The sequence below is a fragment of the Camelus ferus genome, chromosome 21 (assembly GCF_009834535.1).
Source record: "Camelus ferus isolate YT-003-E chromosome 21, BCGSAC_Cfer_1.0, whole genome shotgun sequence".
NCBI classification, from domain to species: domain Eukaryota; kingdom Metazoa; phylum Chordata; class Mammalia; order Artiodactyla; family Camelidae; genus Camelus; species Camelus ferus.
Window position 1 is genome coordinate 12983544 of NC_045716.1, and position 25636 is coordinate 13009179.

Sequence of the window (25636 nt, forward strand, 5' to 3'; positions counted from 1 at the left end):
TTTGTTAACTCCACTCCATGAACTTGAACCCTCTCTTGGTCTCAAATCAGAAGCTCTGTGGCCACACGTACTTCTCAGGGCTGCACAAAGCTACAGAGCAGTGGCTTTAGGCTGGGTAAACTTTGAGCTCACTTAACAGCTTTGCATCATCTCCACAAAACAGGAAGGGCAGCCTTCTAGAATCATTTGAGAGGAAGGGGCAGGACACAAGGAAGGTCTCAGCAAACTTCTGTGGCCTAAGCACAGACTGGATACGCTTCAGAGAAAATGGGAGCACACAGAGAAAACGGCGGAGAGATGCAAGTGGCAAAATTAGCATCGTCAAACTAGACCATCTCCCAGGAGGCTTCCGGTACCACCCAGCCCTCTGCTCACTGGGTGGGGAGACCCTGCAGTCTGACTCCCTGGGATCGGCAGATGGGATTTCTACGAGCTCTACACAAAGCAGGTTCTCCTCTGACACCTCCCCTAGGATCCCGCTTAACTATCCAGCGAGGAGGGAGAATGGCGCCCACCCCCACCCGGGCTGCCCCAGCCCGAGAAAGGATGCGAGGCTACTGCTGTCCAGGTGGACACGGCAATGCTGGTCAGCGAGGGCTCCCCCAGAACCTCCACACCAGCCGAAGCGGGCGCCTGGGTGGAGAGGGGCGAAGTCACAGCTGGGTTACCCAACAGAAACGCTCCCGGGGAGCCGGCGTGCACCTCTGAGCCTGACCCGGCAGGGCCCCCGCCGCTGTTGCTGATGGTCCACAGGCACGGGTAGGGGCTGTGGAGACAGAGAGAGGGGGAGAGGATGCTGGATGGCACTCCCAGATAACACCTGACAAGCCCGCACACAGCCCCGAGAGGGGCACGGGTCTGGGAAGAGGGCACCTGGCCACGGCTCTATTTCTAGCTCTGACACAGACTGGCCCTGTGGCTGCAAAGCAGCAGCAAGATGTACCAGAATGAGCAGACGATGCATCATTCTGAGCCCTGCATCTTGATGCGGGCCTTGCCACTAGCAAGGTGCTCAGTTTTGAACAGAGCATCATTTCTCTAGGCCTCCCCTGCAGCCTGTGTAAATGGGCAGCGGAGTGAAAGGCGGCTATCTGGGCAGCAAGGTGCTTGCGAGTAAGATCTCTCACTGACCAAGAGAGGTGCTGTGGCCTGAAAACCAGGACACATTGGGGGTCAGAAAACCTAAGTTTGAATCCTAGCACCACCACTTAATTAGCTCTGTGACTTTGATCAAATTATTTAACATATGAGCCTCAGTTTCTACATCTTCAACATTTGGAGTGATAATTATCCATACCTTAGAGATACTGTTATGAGGATTAAATAAGAAAATGAGTACGTGGTGCCTAGCACATCGCACTCAGTAAACGGTGGTTGTTACAGTCAATTCTTCCATCCCAGGTTTCCGACCGTCAGCTCTGGTCCCCGGCAGAACAGCTGAGGAGCTGGACCACCTTCCTGGACTTCTTTCATCCAATAGCACTGGTTCACAAACGTGGCTGTACATTGGAATCACATGGCAAGTTTTTGAAAAAACACCGATGCCTGGGTTCTATCCCCAGAAGCTTTGATTTACTCAGTCTGGCATGCGGTACCTGGACTTTTAAACGCTTTCCACTTGATTGTAATGTGCAGACAGTTTTGCACCAGGACCTCGATGAAAATGACTACAATTGAAACAAGTAGAATACCCTCCAGGCCTTTAGTCATCACTCCGTTCTGACTTTTTGGAGTCTCTGCATTGCCGGACATTGCATTGCTTGATAATAGGCTCATTACCCAATGACAGTGCTGAACACTTGTCTTTAGCAAAATCTTTATAGAGTCAGCAGTGGGCTAAACATGACATGGAGGAAACCAGAGGTAGCAACGTCACCCTGCACTGCCACATTTCAGACAACTCTGAAAAGGCATTGGGCTTTTTTCTTTCTTTCTTTCTTTTTCCTTTTTTTTTTTCTCCTTTTTTTTTTTTTTTCCTTTTTTTTCCTTCCCCCCCCCCTTTTTTTTTCCTTTTTTTTTTTCCTTTTTTTTTCCTTTTCAGTTCAGCTTGCTGGGATTCTGACCCCAGTTTCCAGAAGAGATTCTTCCACAATTTCAGTCGGAGCCCCTCCCTGATGCCTGCTGGGCTGGTGGGAAAACCACAGGCTCTGAGTTAACGTTACTCACTGTATGACCTTCAGGAAGTTTTTAATGCCTCTGAGCTTTAGTTCCTCCATCAGGAAAGTAGGGATTTTAATAGTCTTGTGGATGTCTTTGAGAACTATAAACGACACACGTAAAGCAACTGGTATGGAACTTAGCACATGACTGTTTAGTATCTTCAAGGACACTCTTTTTCTCACTTCCTGCCGCAGCCCCGGTCAGTGCATTTCCCTGACACCCCCCAGTCAAGCACTGTCAAATGTGAGCAATGAATGCAAGGCTAAATTTTTGAGTCGCCACATTTTTAAAAATTTAAAAGATAAAAAGAAAAAAAAATGAACTTATTGTTAATAATACTTATGTGACGAAACTATTCAAAATATTATCATTTCAACACACATTTGGTATTAAAAAAGTTGAGATTTTTATCCTTTTTTTTTTTTGACTAAGTCTTCAAAATTCTGTCTGTGTATTACACCCAGGTACATGCATAAGTGAATTGCTTTGCTGTACACCTGACACTAACGTTGTAAATCAACTATACGTCAATTTAAAAAAAGAAAATTTTAAAAATCATGTCATCTAACACCCTCCCCCCAAAAAAGATGGGACATCTTTTAATTTTGAATCTCTTTTTAAACCTCAAAATTCTGCATACCTATGTTGAACATATCAGCTGCCGTGTATATAGAATGTTACTGCTTACAAAGCATTTTAATGCTTTTTCTAATTTTGATGCTCATCACAACTCTACTGAGTAGCTTATATTATTTCCATGTTACAGATGAGAAAGCTGAAGCTCAGTGAGTCTAAGAAAATTACACAAAGTCACAAAGTCAATAGGAGGTAGAACTGGGGCCCAAGCTCTAGACTCCAGGACCCTTCGCTTTCTGCTCCACTACGCTGATTCCCAGAAGTCAGAACTGAATGCAGGTCTCCGGTGTGAGAGTTACATCACGGGTCCTACATGCTAGACTCAGCCCTATTGCCTGGTGGTGGCCTGGGCACCCCAAATCTGTCCCCCTGTGAGAATGAGCAGCTGATGAGAATACAGACAGTCCGGGCTCTTGAATTCTCAGTGTGCATTTACACTTTCCCCTTCGGCCCCCCTTTTTCCGTATCCCTCTGCTACTACCATGGTTCACAGATTTCTGACTGGTTGAAGACAAACAATCCCAGGCCATCACATCTTTTCCCTTTTAAAAATCAGATACCAAAGCTACAAAGGAAAGAGCACATGACTGAGCAGGTGCTTTCCCACCCCACTTCCTCCAGGGGAGAAAGGTTGGTCCTGTTGTTACTTTCACTTCCTAGGGGCTCAGAAGTCAGGACATTAGCTTGGACCAAGCCACCCTAGGAAAAAGAATGAACTCGAGTCCCCAGAGTGAAAGTAAACCCCTAAGGCCAGTGAGCAAGTGACTGGCGCTGGTCTTACCTAGGGCCCGGGTTCATTGGTCCGCTGGTGTGGGGTACGGACAGGATGCTGGCGTGGGGTGTGGAGGACAAGGAAGTCCAGCTGTCGGCTCCAGAGAACACTTGCAGGTTATTGCTGGAGGTTTCTATCAAATTCACTTTGGGGAAATAACAACAGTTCAATTGATGGAGCGTGGAAAACATACAAAGATGGTGACCAATGACGTTACCCTAGGTCGCAATACAACCATGGCCGGTGCTGCCTGTGCCTACAGTTTGTTGGTACTTCCCGAAGGAAACAGAAAAGAAGGAGGAACTTAGGTTTACTGAATGTCAACCATCTGTCACACACCGTTCATTTTTTAATCATCACAACAATGACTTCTTATCTCCATTTCACAGATGAGGTGCAGAGAGGGAGGATGCTGTGTCCTTCATGACACAGATTTAACTTACGTCTCCACACTCACTTCCCCTGTAAAGTGGGCCATGTCATCATCCCCTTGAGATTAGCCTAAGGACCACCAGTGCCCCAGAGATTTCTGAGGACCAGGACCTCTCTTTCTCAGCAGCCCCAAGTAGATTTAAACATTCAAGAAGAGTGTCTTTGATGTCTTTGAATCTCCATTTGCATAAATAGTGTATACATAATAGGGAGGAAGAAGGAAAAGGAGGAAGGGAGGAAGGAGGGGCAAAGAGGAGAAAGAGGAAGAAGATTCCATGGATACCTGGCCAAGTCTCTCCTCTCCATGATCTCCTCTCTCCACTCCCTCCACACTCTGGTCCCAAACCATTCCCCAGACAAGCCAGATTCTCTCATCCCTCTGTGTCTTTGCTCACGCCACTCTCTCACCTGGAGTGCCCTCCCCCTCTGCCTGTGTCCCATGCCGTCAGTCTTCACCCCTGGCCACTCCCACTTCTGCGCGTTTCCAGTCATTCTTCACATCTCAGCTTAGACACCAAGCCTGTTGGGTAGATCAGGCTGCTCTTTTTTCCTTCATTCCCATAGCACCTTGGCTTGTGTGTTTTACAGAATGTTTCTCAAACTTTAATGTGCGTAAGAATCGCCTGAGGATCTTGTTAAACTGCAGGCTCTTTCAGAAGGAGAACCTGAGAGTCTACGTGTCTAACGAGTTCCCAGGTGATGCTGCAAGGTCCGAGGACCACATTAGAGTTCTCACTACATTGTATTAGGATGAATTATTTATGTGTTCATGTAGCCCTGAGCTCCTCCAGGGAAGAAACCATACCTTAATCACCTTCCCATCCCCACTGCCCAGCAGGGTGCCTGGTGCAGAGTAGATGCTCAGAAGATGTGTTTTGTGTGCCGACCAGGGGAAAGAAGCAGGCGGTTAGATGAGAACAGTGCTCACTTTCTGATGTCATTAAGCTCCATTTTCTCCCTTCCTGGCAGCAGCTGTCAACATTGCTGGGAGTAGCAGGCGATGGGGCACAGGGACAGGTAGCTGGTGATCAGCAAAGTCCTCAGCAGATACAGAGCTCAGAGTGTCCCTGAGGCTGGAATCTTAACACTCTCCTCCATCTCCTATGCCATCAACTTAACTTACGTGTTTTATTTCATGTCAGTCTCCCCGTATGAGAATAGAATCTCCATGAGGGGAGTGTACTAATCTATTTCGTTCATGAACAAAACCTGACACAGAGTCAACTCTCAACGAATATTTGTTGCATGAATAACTGAATGAGAAATCAACCCTTGGTTTCATATCTCCCTTCCTTCATACACACCTAATAACCAGGCAAGGTGTTGGCTTGCACACAAGACCAAGGCAGACAAGGCAGAAGTCAATGAGGAAGAAAGTACACACACAAAACAGTGTCAACTTAAAAAATAATCAGACTGCAAAAATTATCAAGGTTGGGTCTACATGCCTCCAGCTGAATCAAAGCAAAGCCTGGAGGTGGAGTGACCCAGCTTCCCAGAGACCTTCCTCATAGCTCTCCAACACTGGGCGCAGTAGTCCCTGGGCAGAGCCAGGCACTAAAACTGTAGAGAAGAGCCACGTGATGGCAAGTGTCTCAGACTCCCCACGACTTAACTTCTTAGAGACGCAGCCTGAAACTGCTCAGTGAGCCAGCGCCCTGGAAGGAGGCTTTTCACACCCGTTAGAAACTGGGAGACTGAGTGTCTCCTACTTTTTGTAATTATTTCAAACAATTATAAACCACTAATAATGCCATAACTATATAATTAACTATTCGTATATGAAATAAAACGTTAGACTACTAATATACAATAACATTACATACATTGGATGAAAGGGGTTCTGTCCTCAGTTACTTGTATCTGCTAGCTGTTTATCCATTTCTCACCACCACCACCCACACACCCCCACCCCCAAGGGTTTAATTAGCGGAACCACACACCTGAGGGAGAATGGTTTCTGTGCACGTACGCAGAAGGGTAGGGCGCCTGCCGGTGGTGTCCTCGGAGGCCGGGGTAGTGCTCACAGCCAGGGTGGGTGTGCGGAGCAGACAGAGGCAAAGGAGTAGCATACTGGTAATTGGTGTTTCCTGCTGTGCACACTCCATCCGGATTGGAAAAGATCCAGCCTCCCACTAGGAGAGACAAGAGGAAGACTCTGTGAACGTCCACGCCCAAAATCAGGTTACCAGTCGCTCTGCACGGCTGTGTTTCTCCGTGCACAACACCGTGTCTGCCCATGTGGAGTTGGGCACCACCATCCCCACCACCACTCCCCTTCCATGTTAGCAGCAAAGCTGGCTTCTTTGGAGACGGGTGACAGTTCCTATCAAAGTCTGGAAAACCTCTTAAGAAACACTGGAATCCTGGCTATATAAAATACTATTTGAACTATAAGTTAAGTTGTTTCTGACTTAATTGGATTAAATTAAAAGTCAGTCTAAGAAGGAGGTGTTAGATACGTGTGTTCCTCACTGATCTACAGCTGCTAGAACATGTTGAATTTGGTGACCCAGAAAGAGTCAAGGCCTCTCTGTTTCTGCCCAGTGGGAAGGTGTCTTTAGTTCCCACTCTAAGCAAAAGGAGACTTAATGCTTCCCATCACTACCCCACAAAGAGGATTCTGAGAGTAAAAAGAGGGAGCTGGCTAGACACTTTGACAAGAGTCTTGCAAAGCATTTTGAAAGCTGTAAAATATTTCACAGAACTGTGTTTGTGAACGATTATCTCAACTGACGCAGAAAAAGCATATGACAAAATTTAACACCCTAGTATGATAGAAACATTCAACAGACAAGGACTACAAGGAAATTGCATCAACATAATAAAGGCCATCTATGACAAGCCCACAGCCGACATCATACTCAACGGTGAAAAGCTGAAAGCATCCCCTCTAAGATCAGGAACAAAGCAAGGACGCCCACTCTCACCACTTTTATTCAATATAGGATTGGAAGTCCTAGCCACAGCAATCAGACTAGAAAGAGAAATAAAAAGAATTCAAATTGCAAGGAAGAAGTAAAACTGCCACTGTTTGCAGATGATACTATATAAAGAAAATTCGAAAGACACCACCAAAAAACTACGAGAACAAATAAATGAATTCAGTAGGGTTGCAGGATACAAACTTAATATACAGAAATCTGTTGTTTCTATACATTAACAATGAACTATCAGAAAGAGAAATTTAAAAAACAATCCCATTTACAATTGTATCAAAAATAATAAAATACCCAGGAATAAATCTAGCCAAGGAGGTAAAAGACCTGTACTTGGAAAGCTATTTGATGAAAGAAATTGAAGACAACACAAACAAATGGAAAGATACACCAAGTTCATAGATTAGAATAATTAATATTGTTAAAATGACCATACCACCCAAGGCAATCTACAGATTCAGTGCAACCCCTACCAAAATATCAAAGGCATTTTTCACAGAAATAAAACAAATAATTCTAAAATTTGCACAGAAACACAAAGACCATGAACAGCCAAAGCAAGCTTGAGAAAGAAGAACAAAGCTGGACGTATCACCCTTCCTGGTTTCAAACTATACTGCAAAACTACAGTAATCAAAACAGTATGATACTGGCACAAAAACAGACACATAGACCAATGGAACAGGACAGAGAGACCAGAAATGAACCCACACTTACCTGGTCAATTAATCTATGACACAGGAGGCAAGAATATACAATGGGAAAAGACAGCCTCTTCAATAAGTGTGCTGGGAAACTACACAGCTACATGGAAAAGAATAAAACTGGACTGCTTTCTCACACCTCATGCAAAAATAAACTCAAAATGGATTAAAAGTAATCCTTACATGTAAGACCAGAAAGCATAAGACTCCTAGAAAAAAGAATAGGCAGTAATCTCTTTGACAGCTGGTCTTAGCAATAATTTTTCAGAATCTGTATCCTCAGGAAATGGAAACAAAAGCAAAAATAAACAAATGGGACTACTTCAAATGAAAAAGCTTTTGCACAGTGAAGGAAACTAAAAACAAAACTAAAAGGCTAGCTACTGAATCAGGGAAGATATTTGCAAATGATATATCTGGTTAATATCCAAAATATTTTAAAACCCATATAACTCAACATCAAAAAAATATATAACCCAGTTGAAAAATGGGAAGAGGACCTGAAAAGACATTTTTCCAGAGAAGACCTACAGATGGCCAACGGACACATAAAAAGATGCTCAACATCATTAATCATCAGATTAATGCAAGTCAAAACCACAATGAGATATTACCTCACACCTGTCAGAATGGCTACTATCAACAAATAACAAGCGTTAGTGAGGATGTAGAGAACATGGAACCCTCTGTGCACTATTGGCAGAAATGTAAATTGGTGTAGCCACTGTGGAAAACAGTATGGAGGTTTCTTAAAAAATTAAAAATAGGACTACTGTTTTATCCAGCAATTCCACTTCTTAGCAGTTTTCAAAGGAAAACTCACTAAAACACTCACTGGAAAAGATATGTGCCTCCCTATGTTTATTGCAGCATTATTTATAACAGCCAAGATATGGAAGTAACCTAAGTGTCCATCAATGGATGAATCAATAAGGAAGATGTGGTAGATATAGATATAGATATATAATATTATACATATATATATATGGAATATTAGCCAGAAAAAAGAATGCAATCTCGATGTTTGCAACAACATGGATGGGCCTATAGGGTATTATGCTAAGTGAAGTAAGTCAGAGAGAGAAAGACGAACATCATGTGATTTCACTTATATGTGGAATTTAAAACCAAAACAAATGAACAAAGACGACAAAGCAGAACAGACTCATTGACACAGAGAACAAACAAGTGGTTGCCAGAGAAAAGATGGGTGTGGGAGAAAATAAATAGGTGAGGAAGATGAAAAGGCACAAACTACCAGTCACAAACCAGCCATGGGGGTGAAATGTACAGCACGGGGAATATAGGCAATAATGGTGACAGGTGGTAACTAGACAAAAAGAAAAAAGTCCTGAGAAAACTTTTTCTAAGTGCTTTTCTGAGAGCGCCTTCTCTTTATGTGGCTGTACTGACACTTCTGCAATGAAAGATGCATCAAGATTTGGGGGGAAGGAGGGAATCAAGAACTCCACAGCTGGAAAGCTGCAGAGGGGATCTTAGCAAACAACTCTCATGCGAGTTAAAGAGTATCTCAGATGCTCTGATGCCACTGACCTTGGGTTACTGCTGCAGCTTGGAAGACTTGCCCTACCACGGGGTCCCCTCTCTGATCTGAGATAGAGAGAGAGGGGCACCCTGTCAGGAACATCCGACCTACTCGCAGAATCCCAGACGTATTACTCCGACTCTCCCTGCAGCTTCCCAGTCAGCAAATGCACACTCTTCCTCACACACAAAGCTACAGCCTTCCTGAGGCAGTGCAGCGGGAACCAATGCGAAAATCAGCAAGTACTAAGAACAGAAGAAATCCAGAACAGAGAGACAAGAGTGGAGCGTAAGGGTAGGAGATATACCCAGAATGCACTTCTGTGAGCTCTTCAGCCTCACTGACACAAAAACAGAGTCTAAGCAGTTCCCAGTACATTACTCTTCTTATCGCCTGTCTAGGATTTATTTTTTTGGAATAAAAAACATTTATTATACTTAGAAATATTACAGAAAAGTACACAGATTATTAGTTCACATCTCAATGTGTTTCTACAAAGTAAAACACTCAAGCAACAATTATCAAATAAAGAAATAGAATATTCACTAAGCTGTGCACCAGAAACTAACACAACATTGTAAATCAACAATGCTTCAAAAAAAAAAAAAGAAAGAAAGAAAGAAAATACGACAAGCATCCTTAACCCCTTCCCTAATTTCTCCTAATCACTGCCACCACCCTGAAGTAGCCACTGTTCTGGCTTCTGACACCATTGGTTTATCTTCACTGTGTTTCAACTTATGTATAAGCTGCATGTGGCGGGTACTGCTTTGTGTCTGGCTTCTTTCACTCAACCTTATAATTTGTACCTTACCTAGGATTTATTTAAGCCCTCCCCAACCCCCTCCCACCCAAGGAGCGTTGGTTCTCTGCGAATTCTTGTAAGGGCTTATACCTGTGTTGAATGGAAGACATAACCTGTTGGTCATGATAGAAGATTTGGAACAAGCCTGAAGCAGTCACGACAAACAAAAAGCCTGAGTGTGGTGGAGATCCCCCTGGTGTAGCCCCAGGCGCCTCCCACCCAGTGTTCACCCAACTCACAGTGAGAGTAGGCCACATGCTGGCTCTCAGAGATGGCTTCCGGAACATCTTTGAGGTGGTTCCTGAAACAGTGAGGAAAGTGCACCGTGGCTGGGCAGCTGATTATTCAAGTCGAGCATACAGTATACCCCAAACCCTCTTTGGAGAGCAATCCATTTCTTGGAATAAGAAAATCAAACACCTTTTTTCTCAAAGCTACTATCTTTCCACCATTCTCCGCCTACTTTATCTGCTTGTGCAATTGCACTTTGAACTCCAATTTTATGGATACTCCAATTTACCTTATTTACAGCTATGCTTAATCAGCTTGATCTTGCTGATTGGTGGGCAGTGCGCCTACCTGACAAAATTCAAGTAACAATACCAACAGTCAAGATTTGCACAGGACTTCAGGGCACAGTCCCATCTGTGATATGCTAGATCCACCAGCGATCCTGTGAGGGAAATATTACTGCACCCATTTTGCCGATTTAAAAAGTAGATCTCAGAAAGGTCAGCTGACTTATGCAAGCTCCAATAGGCAGCTAGGCTGGGACTCAAATCCAAGATCAAACAGCCAGGAAATGGCCAAGCTAGGACTCAAATCCAAGATCTCTTGCTCAAAGTCCTAATTTTTTTTTTTATTACATAACTTATCTGAAAAAGCTGAATCTTCTACGCCATCAAAATTAAATCAAATGTTGATAGGATAGACCCCCGTGCCACAACATTGTAAACATCTGTGCATTAATCCAGAGCCTTTAAGATGAAAAGGATCTGTTAAGATCAGTTACAGGAGTTATTGTACAAACTTGAAACACAGGCAATAAAATCTGAGTGCTTCAAAGGTAATCATTCACACCCTCAAAGTCTCCAACTTCTCTTCTCTCAGATCTGAAAGATATGAACCTTTCACCTTTATGAATTATTCATATGAATTACTCACCTTTCCTAGGCTAAATCTAGTTTTTTAAAAATTGAAATACTACTCAGAGATAATTGTGGCAGAGTGAATTATTAAAAATTCAAATCACTAATTTTTTTAATATGATTGTGCTACTTTTAAGACTCTATAGTAAAAAAAAAAAAAAGCTGATAAAACATTATCAGTCTGAGGTTCTCCTGGACCCCTATTATAAGCGACAGGTAATTACAAGTTTGTTGTGTTTTGCTGATTTTGTTGGATATTGGATTGAATATTGAAAACGTTTTTCTATCAAAGGTATTGCAAGTGCTGCTAGTTAGTTCCTTCCAAGATGATTATAAATCTCACATTTGACAGAAATTATACGATTTCACTGAAATTTCTATACTCACCTTTCCTTGGCATCCAGGAAGGCTTTGGCAAAAGGGTTGTACTTGATTTTGAGAGCTGTTATCTTGTGTTTACAAAGACAAGAAGTGTTAGTGAAAGTAGAACATGTGTGAGCAGACAGAACCCTTTACCTTTACCTGTAAGTTTCTATACAATCAGAATAATTCTCCTCTCTCTTTTCTTCCTCCCCTTCCATGTCTGTTTGCTTACTTCTGCATGAAATCACTATTGCGCTGTCCAGCAAGGAACACGTTATTTTTGCATGGGGTGAAAACGGTGAATGCACTATAAAGTGAGCCAGGAAAGGACAAAGCACTAGAAATGCACAAAGCTTGATGTGCCAAAACTAGCATTCAATTGCTCATTCATTCTTTTTTTTCAACAGTGATTGGGCACCTGCCAGGTGTCAGTTACTTTTCTAGTCCCTGGGACACGGTGGAGGGTATACAGGTGAGAGCATCATATCCCTAACTCTTAAATAATCACTTACTCACTGGGCTGTGTTAACACACACAAAAAAATTAACAATCACTTCCACCCACTGTCACTCTTTACCACCCCATCCCACCCTCAGCCTTAGCCTGCTTCACTTTTCTTCAGAGCCGTTTGATAGATAGATAGATAGATAGATAGATAGATAGATAGATAGATAGATAGATAGGGACATACGGAGATAGAGGTAGATAGAGGTCATATATCTTTTGTTCTCATCTCTCCCCACTGGGATGTAAGCGCCTTGAGGACAGTGCAGCATTACCAGCATGTGGAGCTACATACAGTATGTAATAATATTCAACAAACATTTGCTGGATAGAGGAAGAGTTTGGCTCCCTCACCCACCCCTGTGCCCGCTCTCCTCTCAGGGTGCATCTACATCAAATTGGCAGGGATACGTCTTCAGGAGAGGGAAGCTCTGCAGTTAGATTTTCCTGCACTTGATTCCCCTGGGGAATATTCAAGACCAGAAATACGGCAGAGGCTGGGTGCTTGCTGAGGGGAGGCTTTTAGCCCGGCTGGTGGGTCAGAGGGGACTGTCCAGCATGGGTCCAGGAGAAGTTTCTGAGCACTTACCCAGCAGGCAACCAGATGACAGGTTCCACCAGACATAGACTAAGGAGTAGGCAGCAGGTGAGTAGACAAGGGGCATCGTCCCAGAGACCAGAGGAGGCCAGGATATGGCCCCCAACTCAGCCCCACTTTCCAAAGTTGCAAAAGCCACACCCTCCCCCCATTGACCCCCACTCTGTCCTACAGAGAGTCACAGCAGAGGGGGGCAAACTGAGGAGCAAAATGTTTCAGCCTACAAAAACTGGGCACTACTTGAGGGCCTGTTTAAATGATCAGATATTTCGTAAATTTCTGTTCCCACTGGCCTCCTGGAGGGGCTCAGCCAAGAGGCCAGATTTACCTATAGAAAAAAAAATTACATTTCCTTGTACATCTGTGATGTGAGTTAAATCTGCAACTAATTTCACCTGCAGGCACTAAGGCAGTAGTTTCTAAACCTGGATGACAATCAGAATTCTTTAAGGAGACTCTTAAAACTATACATTCTGGGTACCATCCTTGGAGACCTGACTCAGTTGGTAGGATGGGAACCCAAAATCTTCTAAAGCTACCAAATCAAGAAATGCAGATTAAAGCAATAATAAGATACCATTTGTATTGCCCTATCAGATTATCAAAGCTGAGAAAGGTAGGTGATCGCCAGTGCTGAGAATGGTGGGGGGATTGTAAACGGAAATGCTCTTTGGAGGGAGGCACTGAGGCTTTGTCTGTCAGAGTTCTAAACATACACACTTGCTCCTCAACAAAACGATTCCATTTCTAGGTGCCTACCCATGCAAGCAAGCAGGAGTAGATGTACTCAGATATTCTTTGCAGCATTATTCATCACAGAAAATCAAACAACTAGAAATGACCTAAATGTCCATCAGTTCAGAGCTGATTGCCTGAAATACAGTCTATCCTCTGCAGGCATTTCAGAAGAGGGGATATGCCTGAATCTAATTTCACAGAAAGATATTCACAAGACACTGTTAAAAAGGGGAGAAAAAGAAACTGTAGACTAATATGTACAACGCGAGACAATTTACGTGAGAAAATCTATATGCTCATATATTTTATATATACACAGACTATGTATTAAAAAATCTCACACTTTAAGCTATTATTTGTAGTGTCCCTGGGGAGTAGGATTCAAAACACAGGAGGGAAAGAGTACATTTTTACCTTTTATTTTTCATTTCACTGTATATACTCAGTGTACTATTTGTTTATCCTGTGGAGGTTTTTTTAATAAACACAGGTTAGCTTTAAAATATTTTTTTAAGTTTAATCAAAAATAATCCAACCCATCAGGTGCTTCTGGTGACCAGCAGGCCTCATGTATGTGAATGGACCCAAAAATCCAGCTCCTAACTAGCTGACAGAGACCAGATTCTGGCTACTCGGTTCTAACCACCAGAGTGGCTCAAGTGAGACAGGAAAAAAGACCTAAGTGTGCCCCAAAAAGCTAACTAATAGGACAGATAGCATAACAAACCCAAAGGGAGTGCAGGGCGGGGTCAGTTCCCGCGGACTTGCTTTAGAGCAGGAGGAACTCCCAGCTCTGTGCAGGCAAGGACGCCCCAGGCCCTGGAAGCCAGGACTCCTGAGTTTGTGCAGGTTGAGTGACAAGGCACCACCAAGCCTCACTGGCATCAGGAGAGGAGGCGCTGGTGGGCCTTTGGCCAGCAGCGGGGAAGGCCGGGCGTGGAAAGCAGCTGCCTCACTGTTTAACTTCATCTCTGCCCCGAGTATCTGAGTGCAACTGAATCCTGGAAAACCTACCTCTTATCCCAGCTTGGTCATGGCAATAAATGCACCACCACCCGGTCCCACCACACTCTCCCAGGTGACAGTTACACACACACACACACACACACGCCCACCTCCTCGTTCTGATAGGCAGTCACGGCTATGAACTGGGTTTCAGGGAAGGAGCAGTTCATCACCATTCGATGGGCGCCTCCAACGCGCACTATGTGAACCTGGGGTTCATATTTATGCAGAGAGTTCAGCATGATCTGTTGAGGTGGAAGAAGAGACGGAGAAGACATGCAAAGCCTGGGGCGTCACAGGTGACAGCTGACCTCGCGCCTGTGGTTAGCCCCAAGCTCAGCGCCGCCCCAGTGAGGGCCACACGCGCGGACCCCCGTCTCCGCGAGACGACTGGGGAGAGCGTACTATGGCGCTGCTTGTACAAGGGTGGAAGCGGGGTGGCCTGGGGGGAGTCGGTCTGCAGAGTGTTCGGTTGTCTGCCCAAATCCTGGCTTCCTTTTTTTTTCCTTTCCCTATTTTCAGCACAACAAGGTGGATTTTGATCCTTTAAAACATACTGTTTTTCTTCCTATGAGGAATCTTAATATCTCAAAATGCTGCCAAGGGCTGCAGGTCACAAGTGACTACCTGGAGAGTAATGCTACCTTCTGTCTGCAGGCGACATATAATCCACTCTTTGTGATTCAAATCAAAGGCTTACTGGGAAAGCCTCATGTTGTGAAACCTGGGAGGGAATAACAGTTTACTTTGTAGGTTCCTGTCTTAGTAAAGAACTGGAACCTTCTGAATTGACTTGGGTGGAAGACTTCCCACCCCTAAAACCAGAACCCATACGCTGGCTAAGCACAGAGATCAGCGAAGGGGCAAAAAGACAGGGCTAAGAGGCTGACCAAAGTGAAATCTGGGGGACAAGACCTCTTCCTCCATGCTGTGTCGCTAAGCCCCCCAAAACAGTGACCATTTTATAAAGCAAATAACAACTTTACACAGTTCACTAGGATTCGCAATCCTACCGGAGAAAACAAAAGAATAAAAAGCCTCAAAATCTTGTTTACTCTAATTGGAGACCTTAAATAAAACCTTCCTTATTTAAGGTTTGTTTAGATTTTTTTTTCTGAAAACCCTAAGCTGATTCAATATTCTATTGATAATTATCATAATGCCCAAGTGGAGGGAGCAATTATTTCATTTAGGAGCAGCTTTTTATTAAGGTAGTTGTCTATTGCCAACATGCCACTTACACCAAAAAAAAGCGGGGAGAGGAAATAACAAAACCCTGGTACCCACAAACATCTCCCTCCTCTCGGGCTGGGTAAAAAGCACCACACACAAGACAAAACTCTGAAAGGCCCCGATGATTAAGTAAACTACTGCACTCTCTCACTCTCTCTTAACATCAGGAAGTCCATTAAAAACTGAAAGCACCAATTAAGAGCTGTTTATTCCTGTTCACATTTGGACTCCAGGGAATAATTGGCTTCCGTGAGAGAAGAGGCCGGTGAGGACCCCCTAATTGCCTAAATGCACCCTTGATATTTCTTGATTGGTGTAGTGGGGCGGCCCGCCGTACCTGCCCACCTCCGTTGAGCTTGTTGGTCAGCTTCACTTTGCTGAAGGAGATGGGTGCTCTCATCCAGTGGGCCCCGAAGTTGGGGGAGTCGGGGTGGATGTAGACACAGCTGTGGCTGGAGACCTCCGGCTTGCCCGCGGGCACCCACTCCCCATTGACATACTTCCAGCGGTGGCTGTCCGTTGGGACAAAGTCCAGCAGGAGGGAGTACATGGCATTGGGGTCCAGCCCCATGACGCTGATCTTTAGGACTGGGAACATCCGTCTAAAAGAAAAGGCAGACGCTGAGCCACAGGAAGGATGTTCGAGTGTGAGAGACACCTGCTGCCTTGTCCGGTCATCTTTCCACTCTGAGGAGACCGTCCATGGAGGGCCTCAGGGGTGCCGAAAATGCCCCGGGGAGGCCAAATGTAGTGGGGCCAGACCAGGGGCCCCGATTCCAACAGAGCCTCTTTTTACCAATGTATTTTATATTGAAATACTTTTACTTTAAAATATTATGCTCCATTCTAAAGTCTGAAAACCCCTGATCTAGTCATTTAACAGAGGAGGAAACTGAAGCTTAAGGTGTATAGTCAGAGGCCATGTTCTGACAGAGCACTTTCTGCAAAGGTTCCCCCAGCAAACATCAGGTTCTTGCACTAATGCCGCAAAGCATCCCTTCTCCATCTCACAAAGGACACCAGTTCTGAATAACGGTAATAGTGTGAATAGGGAAAATGTAGTTTTGTGGTAAAGTAACTGAATGGGACCTTTGACTATACAAATTTCCTTTTCTGCAGGACTTGTCAGAGGCTTTAATACACCAGTGTGCACCATGAGCCTTTGAGAAGGAGCTAGGGTTGTGCATGCTCTGCACTAATGTAACAGTGGAACCATCGTTTCATTGAGCATTTTGTGGGAATTTGTGTTCAAAAAATATGCCTTTATTCATTCTGATCTGGATGTGTTGGTCCTTCTCCCACATTCTAGAGTGGCACCAGCAAATTTACCCTCACAAATATTTGGAGAAGCTATCTCACCAAGCTTCTGACTCTCTTTAGTTTATTTTCCCTTCCCCATTCTGAGTTGCTCCAACCTTCTCAAAAGACCTGATTTCCAGGCACACCCTCATCATGACCAGACAGTCCTGTCTGTCAATACATCTTTTAAAAATCTGAATCCCCAAGTTGAGACGCTAACAATCTAGGGTCTAGTCACATGCTACTCAGAGTGGCCCAGGAATCAGCAGTATCAGTCTCACCTGGAAATTTATTAGAAATGCAGAACCTTGGGCCTCACTCCAGACCTACTCAGTCAGAATCTGGTGGCTTCCTCCAGCCCTTGACTCCCAGCAGAACTGTTTCTCCCCTCCCTCTGTCTGGGTGTGCTTAAGGAGAGAAAGTTAATTTAAATAGAAGGCTAAGACAAGTATGTGAATTAAATGACACTTTTCAGGGGAAAGGTGCACCACATGATGCATCCCAAATCCAGGTCTTGCCTGAGTGTTGCATCACTTACATCATCGCTCCCCTTCCTTAATGACACGATTAGACGGGAACGTTAACAAAAAAATGACAGTTCTCCCCTAGGGAGGCTGTTCGTGTCGTCTAACTTCTTCCAGTTACACATTCTTTTCTTCTTTCTTCGACAGAATTTTTTTTATCTATCCTTTCTCTTTATATCAGACTAAATGGTTCCCTTTTACAAAATACTTCAACGTTTTCAATTATTTTAATAGTAGCAGCCACGTGTAGAAAACAAGCTCTCTGAAAGCACAAAATGCCATTTGCAAAGAATTATTAAAGCAGGCATCAGAAGTGATCTTACGGGTCAGATAGGGTCGTTCTGAGAGCCAGGAGCCTGGCTTATTTGTATGAGGTACACAGAGAGAGGGTCTGATTTCTGGTCCAGTGCTTTTTCTGAAATAGTCACGTTCATTTTATTTTTTTAAAGGAAAACGCAGGAGCGAAATGTGTCTAATTGTCATTTCACACGTTAAAGTTTAATAGTAGTCTCAGTAAAAATATGTAGTGCACGTGAAAGTAAAGAAAGAAGAGAAAGCTCACGCAGCACATCTTCCCCACGTGCCGAACTGCCGGGACAGTGACACAGCCACGCAAGCATGGCAGCACGGCTGTTGTCTTCATGATGGGACATGTTAGGAAGTTTCACATAATTCTGACTCAAGATTCAAGGGATGATTTAATGCAAGATGGTCTTCCAAATGATCATAGTTAACACAGACTGAGTTTTACTCTGCACCTAGGACTTAATGTATGTGAATCTCTATGTGTGTGTACGTAAGTATTAGATACGGATACCTAATGTATGTATATCTCATTGAAGTCTTACTTCACCCCAAGGAGGTGAATGTTATTATGTCCATTTTACAGATGAGGACACTGAGGCTCTGGAAGCACAAGCCCATGCCCCTTTACCCCGCCCCCACTGCCTCCTCTTTTATTACATTCACCACATCTTTTTTTTTCTCTCTCTCTCTCTCTCCTTGTTGATCCTTCTAGAAAGTAAATATGGTTGGGCTACACTGAAAGGAAAAGCCCCCTCGATGCTTTCCTAAATCTTAATACCTAATTAAAGATTCATTTATTTATTTAACAAATTATTTTTGAGTGCTTGTTCTATGCCAGGAACTTCTCTAGATGGGGATTCAATGGCAAAAAAAAAAAAAAATTGCAGACCCAGTGTCCTATCCATGAAGCTTACGTTTTAGCAGAGAAGTCAGGCAACAAAAATATCAACAGATGTTTTTATAATGTATAGATAATTTTAGATCACAAGAGTGCCATGAAGGAACTAAAATGGGTGTATAAGGAGATTAAAGAGTAAGGAAGTATTCTAGACAGATCTTAGGTAGGTCCAGGGGTGAACTAACTTAAACTAAGACCTAAATAATGAGAAGAAATGAGCAAATGCCAGAAATGAGTGATGTGAACACACCTATACACTAAAGGAAGAGCAAGTCCAAAGCTCCCAAGGACCATATAAGCCTGGACGACTGAGGATTATAGAGGAAAGAGAAGACCAGTGTGGCTAAGGGAAAATGAAGCAAAAATTCAGATTTTCATTTCTGCTGCTAATAGCGTGCCCTCATCTCTCTCTCAACTGAATCTTGCTAGGTCTCACAAAGAATGCAGCATCCTAAAATAGAAAATGTATAATGGCTTTTCTTCTTTCGTGCTACCTTTGGGAGCTCTACACTGATATTCTAAAGAAACTATGAACGCGTGAAAATATGCTCAGTGTCGTTAGCCATCAGGGAAATGCAAATCAAAACCGCAGTGAGAGACCGTTTCATCCTCACTAGGATGACTGCAATTTTTTTTTTTAAGTGGACAACAGCAAGCGTCGGTGAGGATGTGGAGAAATTGGAACCCTTATACACTGCTGGTGGGAATATGAAATGGTCCAGCCACTTCGGAAAAAAAGTCTTGCAGTTCCTCAGTGAGTCAAAAGACAGAGTTACCAGATGACCCAGCAATTCCATTCCTAGGTATATATGCAAGAGAAATGAAGATACACACCCACACAAAAACTTGTATATAGATGTTCATAGCAGCATTATTCATTATCACCAAAAAGTGGAAACGACCCACATGTTCATTGATGAGCGAATAAACATAATGAGGTATGTTTATACAATGAAATACTATTTGTCAATAAAAATGCTACAGCATGGATAAACCTTGAAGACATCATGCTAAGTGAAAGAAGGCAGTCACAAAGGACCACATATTGTATGCTTCCAATCATATGAAATGTCTATAGAGCTAGAAAGGAGATTATGGTTGCCAGGGCTGGGGAGGATGGAGGACCAGAGGGTGATGGCTAAGGGATGCAAAGTTTCCTTGGGGAATAATGAAAATATTCTTAAATTATTTGTGGGATTATACACGCAACTCTGTGAACATACCAAAAACCACTGAATTGTGTATTTAAATGGGTGAATTGAATGGTATGTGAATTACCACAATAAAGCTGTTAACAAAAAAAATTAAAGAAAGTAAAGAAGTGAAGAAGCCATAGCATCCAGGCTCATATAAAACGTGGTAGAATCAATTGTTGCTTTATTGTCTAGTACTTCATCTGCCAAGGATTTTGTAATTATTTTAACTTTTTCATCACTAGATGAATCAACTAAGAGATGCTATGTATTGTCAGTCCTCTAATGAAGTAAATAAATAACGGAAAAAATAAAAGTCAGTCAACCTACAGAAGCTTTGTAACTGGAACTGGAACATACCCTGCCTCTAACCCAAGTTCAGTTCCTCCTACCTCCCCTCTGCCTCTTTCTCCAGCCTCGCCAGGACTGGGTTATCTTGTCTATTTACTTGTGGACAGCACTCATAACCAGGCTATGTTTTCAGGGATGAACTGCACTTCTCATCAATTTGATCTTTTCTCCCTTTTCTTCCCAAGGTGTGGCTCACCATAGAGATAGCCAAGAGCCTTTGAACTCTTTGAACTGAGAAATACGTAAATCAGCCTCTATACCTGAGAGAGAGGCAGGGAGATACGGAGGAACAAATGTGCCAGGGGGATAAGCACTCCCCAAAACCATACTCGAGGAACCAGATGCTTGAGCTTGACCCACGAATCTGTGTTGCTTTGCTATAAGGCTAGCGTTTCGGTTTTTATTTCCCTAACAGAAGATCTTGACAGCCCGCACTGCTGAAGGAGGCTATGAGGAGTGATGTCTGCGGGAAGAAAGGGGGCAGAGATAAGGCAGAATTTCTAGGTGGGAGAACAGTAGAGACGATTCAAGGCAAAACTCAGGAAGTGTCACTTGTAAACTCCTTCCTCCACCTCCCATCAGGAAACACGCATTCGAGCTTGCGGAGCGTGTGCGCATGCGTGCGTGGATGTTGGGGTTTATGAGACAGTGAGCAGGCGTGAGAAAGGCGGCTGGACACCGAAGCAGCCTAGGTAGAGGCAGGTCACACAAATTCCTACGATCCTCATGAACTGCCACTGTAAACTTCGGAGATTTAAAAAAAAAAAAAAATACGCATGGACCACAGGGGCATGGAAAATTATTTCCTGATGTGCAGCCTTGATTTTCTCTCCTCTTGCACCGCCATCCCTGGAAACTATGAACATGAGCTCACTGCACCAACATTCCTTTCATTGGCAAGTTCAACTTAGCGATCTCAACACTTACTTTATGATAATAAATAGACACACATTACATAGAAATCCTAATTACATTAGAAATCCTTCCAATTTCTTAAAATCTCCTCAAGGCAAATTTAAACAGACTTAAGTCAAATTAGTTAACTGCATGGAAATACACATGAAATACAACATCTTCCCCTATAGCAGAGAAAATACAAGGCATAAGAGATTTCATTTATTGGCCGCTGAAACCTGAAACAATTTTTTTTTCTGCAACTTAAAATATTAGTTCCTCGCCTAAAGGATGTAGATGAAAGGAAGTACTTACAAGCTGGATGCGCTGGAAATGATTCAAATGCACTCCAGGGAGGTATTATAATTATTATTGTTATGTCTGAATGACTGTTGAATATGAATAACCAATCGTTGTAAATAAAAAACCAGGGAAGAAAAAAAAAAAAAAAAGAGGAAAGGGAAAAGCAGCACTAAAACCGAGGGAGGAGGGAGGGACAGGCAGAGGGAAGGCGGCCACCATAATCCCACTTTCTAGGGATAATGCAGTGTTTTTCAGGGGAAAATCTCACTTTGGTACTTCTGCTCAATGTCAGAAGCAAGTCATATATATATATATATATATATACACACACACACATATATATATACACATATATATATATACACAAAAATATATATATATAAATTGGTCTCCATTTGAAAATGAGTCTTTTAATTCATCCACCCATCCTAGGCGACTTCAAAACTTGCTATTAACGCAGAACAATTATGCTCAAGGGTACAGGAGCTGATTACTCACCCACCCAGCCCCGAAGCTTTTACAAAAGTCAGAAAGTCAACTGCCTCCAGGGGCAGGTGGGCAACATAAATGAAAAGGGCTAGGGCTGGGGGTTAACAACCAGGAATTTTCTTCTCCCCAGAGAAGGGCCTCAAATCCATCTGCTTCAGGCTCAGGAGTTGGTGTGAACGGCAGAGACGGGGCATCTGGTGGAGACATAGTGGGTCTACAGCCAGAGGGAAATGGGTAAAAAGGAGAGATACAGGAATAGATGGTTAGGAGAAAAAGAAGGGAAAACAAAAGGTGAAGAGGAGAGTAAAGAAGACAATGAAACGTGAAAGGTGTGTCTGTATCAAGAACAGGGAAGTGTTGTTAACATTGTATTCTGTGAAACTAAGAGATTGAGGGTCATCCAGACCATGATCATTCATCTTCAGCCACATCAGTTTCTTAGAGATTCGTCTTCCCTTCTTTATCTGAAGTATAAAGGAACTTTCTATCTCCTGCCAAATCTTAACCCCAAAGAGTTCAGAGACCTTAAGAGAATCCTAAGAAAAGATTCAGTTCACTGAGCAGGTGAAAGGGCAGCAGGGCCTCCATAGAAAATAAAAATAACCAAGTTGACCATAATTACACTTTTTCTCCAAGGAATAATTTTTACATAGTTAATATGACATAACTTCAAACAAGTGAAGAATTTAAAACTTTAAATGTGGATAAAAATTATATAGGTGCAAAAAGGCAAGAAAAAGCTCTTCTTAAATGATGGAAGTAAACACCAATATGACATAGTATTAAATTGAATTTTACAATGATTTTGGAAACTTACTTATTCCTTATTGAGATAGAAGAACTCTATTTTTATTAGGTGATTGTACTTTTTCTACTTTTGTATATGACCACTTTGAAAGCCAAACAGAGGCTAAGTGCTGGTGTAGCTACTATCCAGTAACTACAAAAAACAATAAACAAATAGAAAGTTCTACCTGTTATCAAACAGTATAAAAGTTTTACAAGTGTATCATCACTCATCTCTGAAAGGAAAGAAAATAAATCCAATGAGGAATTTGGGGTGATTCTTTGAAATTAAAGACATGTTTTCTTATCTCTTTCTACCAAAAATAATATGTCAATATAGGTCAAGAATAGGAACAGGTGTAATTATAATTATAAATGTTAAAAATAAATCCTATACATGAAATAAATATAAATATGGGACTCATCTAGAGAGAGAAAATCTGAGCATCCAGCAAGGTTGATATTCTTGCTACGATTCATCGTCACACTTCATTGAAACACCCTTATTTCTGGAACACCTGTCACTTACAGAGCACTTTAATGTCACACAGCAGCACTCAAGTTCATTGTTTTCCCAGATAGACAAGGAACAGTTCATTCTCTATACTGTGCACTTGATTCAGAAATGGGAAAGCAAGACATTAGGAATGGAAGCATTTTTCACAAGGACAACAGCCTGCCAGAAGTTCAGCCAGCCTGGACTTTTCTCTCATTAGAGAGCGGAATTTCTCTCAAGGGTCACAATTAGAATTCTGCTGAAACTAACCATACTGAAAGTGCCTTTCGACGTTTTGTACTTTTGTGGCCGTGTGAACAGAAAGATCAGCGAACATCGGCTGAATGTCGGGACCAGTTTGGCCAAGCTGGGAGCACTAAGATTTTCTTTCTAAATATTTTTCTCTCCTCTACTAAATAGAAGCTCCTAATGTTACCTTGAGAGCCACTTAGCGGGGACTCAATTTAATCAAATCCAAGACATGCCAACAGAGATCCGTTTCAGTTCATTCCTAATTTGTTGCAATGAGAAAAAAGAAGTCATCTTCTCTTTCCTCGGGCAGTATGTTACGGTTTCATTAACTATTACTGCAACAGCTCTCAGGTCATCACAAACACAAAATCTCAAGTGAACACTCACCACAGACACCCAGGAGGAAGGAAGCAGATGTAGGGCTAGGCAGTGGGATTAAATTGGCCTTTTGCCTTCGAATCCTCAACTAGTTAGAAGTGTCTAGCAAGTTTGCTGTACTTCAGAGGAAACCATGCAGCTTCCAAATAAAGTTGCCTTTTACCTTATCTGAATGGAGTTGGAGCTCAAAGAATAATCATCTGCTCCAGGACAGGCAGTCAGTCAAAAATTAACATTATTTTCTGACATTGGAGTGCATTCCCCAAACCCACGGGACATGCCGCCCCTTTATAGTAATTTCCCAGAATTTCTTCATTTAAAATGTGGGCAGGACAGGTGGCTTCACCCTCCTCTTTTCTGGTGATGTCTGAGAAGTTAATTAAGTTGGCTGGGGGAAAGCCATGAGAGACTGTCCTTCAGCTAATCAGACCCTGCTGCCTCTGAGCCAAGAGCGGCAGCCTCTTCAATTTTCAGGGGGCCTCCCTTTCCTCGCCAAGCCCTGCCAGCCCCAGCAGGGTCGTAGATACACTCACCTGCCGTTCTTGGTCACGATCATTTCATTAGTGACTTCCTTGAACCTCTGCCAGAGAGGGGCGTCCTCCAGGATGATCTGGAGTTGCTTCTCTGTAGGGTCGCCTTTTTCCCTCCCGGCCTGAAGCTCACTTTCCACCACGTGGAGCAGGCGAGAAACAGTGCCATCGCTGGTCTTCGGAGGGTCCAGCTCACTCATGGCCCCAGGCCCCTCTCAAACTTTGCTGAGAAATGTCACCTACTTTACCTACTTCCCCCTCTTTCCTGCTCTCACTTGCCTGCTTTTCCAGCCCAGCTGGACAGGGGAGCCGGGGAGCTCGAGAGGAGAGGCCCTGTCTCCTGCCTCAGCTCCCAGCATGACACCCCTGAAAGTCCAAATTATACCACCAACCTGTTAAGCTTTGGGGGGGGGGGAGGCGGGGTAGAGGGAGGGGAGAGATGGGGAGGAAAAAGGCCTCTCTTAATTACTCATTGGATCAGGTGGGAGAAAGCCTGGCTTTCCCATTGGCTGCTGTGCACAGAGTAGACGTTTAAGAAGAGTACTCCATCCAAATTATCAGGCTTTTATCTTGCTGTACCTGAAGAGGTCTAATCGGTGTATTGAGGACCATTTTCTCGTTAATTAAAATTGTTCCAGGCTCAGACTGCAACAATCAGGCAAATCATGTTTGTGTATAAATCATGGCATGTGGCACCTATAGGGAAAGAGGTCCCAGGGAGAACTGACAAACTTGATGCCAGTGCAGGATTTCCTGATGCAGCTGAGAGCCTAAATCCCTCAGCAATCCGCTAGCCCCAAATAGAGTGGCATGTATAGAAGGCCTGGGGCGCTGTGCCAAGGAATACATGTAGCACAGAATGAAGGAAGATGCTCTGTGTGCCACTCACTCAAGGGTCAGAGATCAGGAGGAAAGAGCTAAGGACCATTTTCTCCCTGGGCACCCTCTACCGGCCACCTCTCTCCTGAGGGGTCCCACACTCCCACCCAGCTCATCTCAAGGGCCCTCACTGCCTCTCACAAGCAGGCGAGCTCTGAACCTTGTTCTCCTTCCCTAGAATTCACAACCCAAATATTTCTTATCACCAGCTGAAGTCAGAGAGAGGAAAAAAAAATCATTGAGCATCTTATTACTCTAAGGAAGCGCTCTGCCCTCAGTGAGTGAAAATAAGCTTTTTACATTATTTTGCAGAGCAAGGTTAATCCTGAGTCCAGGAAGGCATTCTGGCTTTCCCCTTAGACAGTCCGTGACCTACTTGGCATTCTGGGTGAATCACACCTTTCCCTGGGAAGACACTGCTAGAAGAAAACATTTCTTTCACTCATGACACACAGTACAAATGGGGGGGGGGGGC

The 25636-nt window shown here is 43.4% G+C and overlaps 1 protein-coding gene across 1 annotated transcript; it reads right to left on the reverse strand.

Annotated features, from left to right (window-relative positions):
* Positions 1 to 206: 206 nt before the first annotated feature.
* On the reverse strand, positions 207 to 24629 carry TBX19 (T-box transcription factor 19). The gene is made up of 8 exons (XM_006193977.2): positions 24286 to 24629; positions 15921 to 16185; positions 14461 to 14595; positions 11530 to 11591; positions 10234 to 10295; positions 5944 to 6135; positions 3578 to 3713; positions 207 to 766 (listed from the first exon to the last, which is right to left on the reverse strand). Exons 1-8 carry the CDS (start codon positions 24480 to 24482, stop codon positions 481 to 483), a joined length of 1335 nt encoding a protein of 444 aa, XP_006194039.1. The 5' UTR covers positions 24483 to 24629; the 3' UTR covers positions 207 to 480.
* Positions 24630 to 25636: the final 1007 nt, after the last annotated feature.